The sequence below is a fragment of the Mustela nigripes genome, chromosome 3 (assembly GCF_022355385.1).
Source record: "Mustela nigripes isolate SB6536 chromosome 3, MUSNIG.SB6536, whole genome shotgun sequence".
Taxonomy (NCBI): Eukaryota; Metazoa; Chordata; class Mammalia; order Carnivora; family Mustelidae; genus Mustela; species Mustela nigripes.
The window spans coordinates 62,321,705-62,327,704 of NC_081559.1; the positions used below are offsets into that span (position 1 = coordinate 62,321,705).

Here is a 6,000-nt window from a genome sequence, read left to right on the forward strand (position 1 = left end):
GGCATCTTCACTTCCTCATTCTTTCATTTTTCACACTTGCAATAGGGGTCGAGTTCTATCACACCCTGTCTCTTCTCTGTTCCAACTAATATCAAGATCTTCCCTTTGCACTGTTAAAATGTGAAGTGTTCTCCAAGCTGTAATTCAAATTCTATTTTCTCAAGGAAGACTCTTCCAGCTTTGTCAACCCACACAGATCTCTGGTTTTACTAAGCATAATTATTCTTATTTTCATCATTTTTGTGCTTGTTTTACAATTGTTCAAATATTTAGTTTGCTCCTCAAGTAATTCTCAGGATAAGATAGGATGTGAATGTATGAATTAATAAAAATGGTAAATAAAATATAGGAATATAGGTTGGCTTATTTTCTCAACTACTGAATAAGCTCATTCAGTTGAACATTTAAAATTATTGTACATATTATAAAAATTTTATATTACAGTTCTTTTAAAATCAGTAACCTTAAGCAGCCAGTCAACATACTCCCACAAAACAAGTCATTTATGTTAAGGCATCACAGTATAGCCTATTAAAAGTAGAGTAACTTCCAACAAACTAACCTAACAGGAAAGCCATCAGATTTGATAAAAATCCCAAATATTTGTGAAATTTCTTATCCATTTTTTTACTACTTAAAATAACTTTGATTTACTCTTCATTCTTTTTTAATCATATCTCAATTATACTTTTCGTACTTCTGAAATAAATAATGAAAATGTAGTCGGTCAATAAAGCCTTACATTTTTATTCTTATAGTATGGATCCACATCTTCCAAGGGCTCCAACACCATTCCTGGAGAGAGATTCCCATAAACAAATGGAAGCTCTTTTCCAACTTCCAAGTCAGTGTTTGGCTTTAAATCTCTTTGGTCCTCACTGTGCTTTTTAGCAATATGCTGTTTCATAAGTTCAAGAGATTCTCTGGTGAAGGGGACAAGGCCCTTTTGTTCTGGGGAAGTCATTTCCAATTTTGTACCTGCAAGAAATGTATTTTCTTTAGTTCTATATAAAATTTGGGCATATAAAGAAAAATTTTAAATTGCAAATGGTTAGGATATGATTGAAAGAGAGCAGCAAACTGAATATACACATTCAAAGAAAATTCCTGAATTTTGTAGATATGAGTTGTTAAACTAGATTTTATTATACTTGATATTATACTTATTTGTAAGTTCATTGAAATCTTCTTTTTCAGTTTCTTCCTCATAATAAAAGAGTTCTAAACTTCTAGAGATTTTTGGAGAACAAAACCCAATTATTTCTTTCTCAGCTGTATTTAACCGTTAACTAAACTTTTGTTCCTTAAACTCATTTTTCATTGGCTTTGGGTCCCATTCTTCTGTAGCTCCTCTTATAGTTCTGATTATTTCCCTCACTCAGTACTTTCTCCCGAATTTTAACCGCTATCCTTGAAAATCTGCCTTTCCTTTTTGTTATATTCATGTTTTTCATGAATACATAGGCAAACACTGAATTTACCGTACATGGATATCTACACGTACATTTCCCGAAACACTCTCTTCTTCTCAATTATTTGTGTGGCAATCATACCAATAATGCAATTTTTAACAAATAAAAACAAAATTCATTGTTTTCCTGAATGACCAAAATTACTCTTTAACCTTTTAACCATAGTAAAAACAAACACACACAAATACACAAATTTAATACCTTGAAAATTATTTGTGAAATTTGTGTCATCAATTCCTCAGAACAAAATAATTTTCTTACAATTATTTTCAACTATGTATTTAAATACTATCCATTGTTTATATATCTATGTGAAGGTAGACATCTTTTAAAATTTTATTTATTTATTTGACAGACAGAGATCACAAGTAGACGGAGAGGCAGGCAAAGAGAGAGAAGAAGAAGCAGGCTCCCCGCTGAGCAGAGAGGCCGATGTGGGGCTCGATCCCAGGACCCTAAAAACATGACCTGAGCTGAAGGCAGAGGCTTTAACCCACTGAGCCACCCAGGTGCCCCAAGATAGACATCTTTATAATTCTATATCTGGATTGTGTTAGTAGTCCCTACAGGTTTCTCTCAGTTCTAAATCTTTGCCTATTTCAAGTCATCCTAAAAGCCACTGAAGTTAGTTTTTATTAAATATAATTTCATGCATCAATTTCCCATTCATGAACTTTGTTTTATTCTCTCACATAAAGATATTTTTTTGCTGATTTTCTCCATCCTATTTCCTGTTGAACACATCTCACATATCATACTTTATTGAGGGGAGTCAAAATGCTTTGAATTAGTACAATTTATAAATACAAGGTACAGATAACTGATGTTTGCTCTTACATATGAAATCTTCCTTTAAAATATTTAATGAGGTTTCAAAATTGTATTCCTTAGATGGAATTCCTTGAATACATATTAAATAGTTTCTTAACAACTCATGGTTATAGACTAGTATAAACAAAAATAGTCATGAACCTTGGAATTAAATAGACCTACATGCAAATCCTAAATTCTATTTTAATGTTCTCAATGGTCTCAGTAAAATTACTTAATGTTCTTGAACCTGTTAGTCATAAAATTAGGATTCCTTCTCATGTTAAAGAAGAATAAAGTATAATAATATAGTGAAAATGTCTAGTACAGTAATTGGCACACAATAGATGGAAAGTAAATATGAATTTTCAATTATGCAAGATTTTATATCTTAGGATAATGGGCCAAATCTAATAGAATAATATGAAATAGGAATACATGTAAGGTTTTGAAATTTGAACCAAAACAACCCATCTATACAATGCAATAGGTATGTTTTTGCAGCAGAGAAAACTGCCAAGGGGTTTTACTTAATAATAATTGTAATATAAATCAATACTGTTTTTTTTCTGCCAAAAAACCCTAATAGAACTTCTGTCTGTTTAGAAGGAAGACAGAGGAGACAGCCTTTATTTTGCTGCATTCCATGACCACACCTGAGAAGCCTGTGTGTAAACTGAAGGGTCTTCATATGGGATCAGAATTTTGATTAACCTCAAATCACACCATCTATAGACCAGTTAAAAGAATGGAGGGAGTATATGTTAGTTGAAAGTAGAAAACATTTAAGTGGAACACTGTTGATTCCTAATATCTCAATGATTCTCACAATAGAATAGAAATTAAATTTAAGTATTTTTAATAAAAAGAAAAGATGAACTAGGAACACTGAGATGCAGCAGAATACATTTGGCTTAAAATAATAAAGTACTTTTTAATAGCTGTCAAGACATGGAACAGGTTGATTTGGACATTAATCCTTCCTTGTAAGTAGCAATATGAAAGCACACCCTCCTTGACAGTTGGGTATAATAATTTAAATGGGTCCAAATATTGATTGGTTGCAACCTTATAATTTTAGAACTTTCCAATCTTAAAATCTTTCGATTGAGTTTTCACAGAGTACCACATGACCTAAAAGTCTGGGCTAGCCATTAGCTAAACTGAACCTATGCAACACTGAATTAACAAAACCAAAAGCGTCTTTTTTCTTTTCAAATTACAATAAAGGTACATATTACATCTTATATTTTTAGGATCCACTATAACAGCTAAAAAATATTATTAAGTTTATATATGTAAAGAATATTGTCCTTAAAAGTAGATACAAAGGGAGGTTCAAACTTACTGCAAAGATGCTGTTATTACTGCAAATATTTTTGAACACTTTCCATAGAAACCTCAAAGTTAAATTTGCAAGCCAGATTTTTTTTTAAGCTTATTTATTAAAATAATCTCTACACCCAATGTGGGGATCGAACTCACGACCCCAAGATCAAGAGCCACATGCTCCACTAACTGAGCTAGTCAGGTGCCCCTCCAAGCCAGCCTTCTTATTACATTGTCCAAATATAATATTCTTTTCCTGTTACCACCTCCTAGTTAGCAAAATAATCTTTGATTTCTTAATATGCCACCTACTAGCTACAAGACCTTGATAATGTAGATTGTCATACTTCCCTCATATGTAAACTTTGGAATCCCTTATGTATCTCACAAGGTCATAAATATGAAACCAGACCATATACCAAAATCCTGGGCCATAGTACTGACTTTGCCAGTTCTAATTCTCTCTCCCAATCCAGTCAGTTAACCCTGAAGTCATCTCTAGTAATGATTTTGATGCTGAATGAAACCACTCTGGGTTGTTGACTAGGTGAATGAATGGAGAGTGGGCATTCTCTTCGATGGTACGACAAAGAAAAGCAAGCATTATCAAATGGAACTGGCTTGCATCCGACTTTTAGATGGCTGAGTGCAGACTTTAAATTATTTATCATTACCTCATAATTCAGTGAAAGCATTTCTGTGGGGAATTTATAAAATATGGTCAGGCACTATGCTTTCCAGTGAATGAACTTAATATAATATGAAAGCCTGAAAAATATAGAAAGATTAATAGTTAATCTGTCTATTAGAATGCCTTTATAAAAATCTGAAGAGCTAAAGTAAGCTTTTGGCAAAAATTGTATCAAAGTCACCTCACACTCAGCTTCTAACAAGTTCCAGTTGTACTGATAGTTTATATTGTTGATTCGAGTGCAAGCCCCAGTTCGCTTGGACATGAGTTGAAAGGAGCAGCCAGCAGCATCAGTGTGGGGAAAAGAGATGCATTCTTTTTTTTTTTTTTTTAAGATTTTATTTATTTATTTGACAGAGAGAAATCACAAGTAGTCAGAGAGGCAGGCAGAGAGAGAGAGGAAAGCAGGCTCCCTGCTGAGCAGAGAGCCCGAGATGCATTCTTTTGAAAAATATTCTCCTTAAAACAAATTTCAAACATTCAAACATTTGAATCTAGGCCAGTATTTATCATAACAATAATGGCAATTTTAATTATAGTTACAATTACTGAGTGACTATCATTTGAGAGGCACTGAACTAGAGGTGTCTAATTCTATGATCTCATATACTCACATATTATCCCTGTGAGGGAACAGGGATTGATGAGTTTCATGATATCTCCATCACTGTATGCTAACTCACTGAGTTATCACTGAGATGCTAACTCAGGTGTTTCTAAATCTAAATTTAGGTATCTTTAAACTATACCACAAAAGTGTTTATAAACTATAAGTTTTCAGACAAGTGTAAACAATTGCTACCTTAGTATAGCTACCTTAGAGATATCCAAAAACCCTAGGTTTCAGTTTCACTGAATAACTGACAGGTTGATGTCATGTGGAATTGTCTGGAAATTTTCTTTGTTGTAAATGTTGTCAAACTCAAATATTTTGGAAGTTTTTGTAAAATTGAAGGTGAGCTAGCATAGTAGACATTAGTTTGGAGGGGAGGAGGTGTTGCTGCCTAACATGATTTAGAAAATTTGTCATTGTATGAATCATGGTGGGAGTCCTCCCGCAAAAGAAGTGAAAAGGAAAGCTAATGTAGATAACGATTTTCCAGGGTCTCATGAGTCTAAGGAGTGACAACATGACCTTTCCAAGCAAACCAACTGCATCAGCTCAAGATTTCTAATTTTGATTTAATGACACAAAGTAAGAGAGGCAGTGGAGAATCCCTTTTTTTGGCAAGAGAGAAAGAAGCTTCAGCAGAAACTTTCAGCAGTTTTGGGAGCGATAGTAGCAACAGAGGCAGTAGCAGTGGCCAGTGCTATACTTTTGATGATCTCAGCAGAGCTATTATGATGCTCACTGGACTGCTTCTGCCAGTTGTTGGCTGTGATCTTGACTATGACTTAGGACACTGCCTATGCCCCCTCCCCCTATTTTCTTTTGCAGATACCCAGATGGAAAATGCTCCCCCCACCCATTATTTTCACAATTCAGGTGAGCATTTTCTCTGTTAGTCATTTTTTTTTTAAAGATTTTATTTATTTATTTGACAGAGAGAGATCACAAGTAGGCAGAGAGGCAGGCAGAGAGAGAGAGAGGAGGAAGCAGGCTCCCTGCTGAGCAGAGAGCCCGATGCGGGACTTGATCCCAGGACCCTGAGATCATGACCTGAGCCGAAGGCAGTGGGTTAAGCCACTGCCTTCGGC

The 6,000-nt window shown here is 34.4% G+C and overlaps 1 protein-coding gene across 1 annotated transcript in view; it reads right to left on the minus strand.

The window, feature by feature from the left end:
• The window catches only part of SCN7A (sodium voltage-gated channel alpha subunit 7), a 64,953-nt gene extending 63,989 nt beyond the window's left edge, over positions 1–964 (minus strand). Inside the window, exon 1 of the mRNA XM_059395488.1 lies at positions 743–964. Coding sequence (XP_059251471.1) covers positions 743–964 — 222 coding nt within the window. The remainder of the gene's footprint in view (positions 1–742) is intronic.
• Positions 965–6,000: the final 5,036 nt, after the last annotated feature.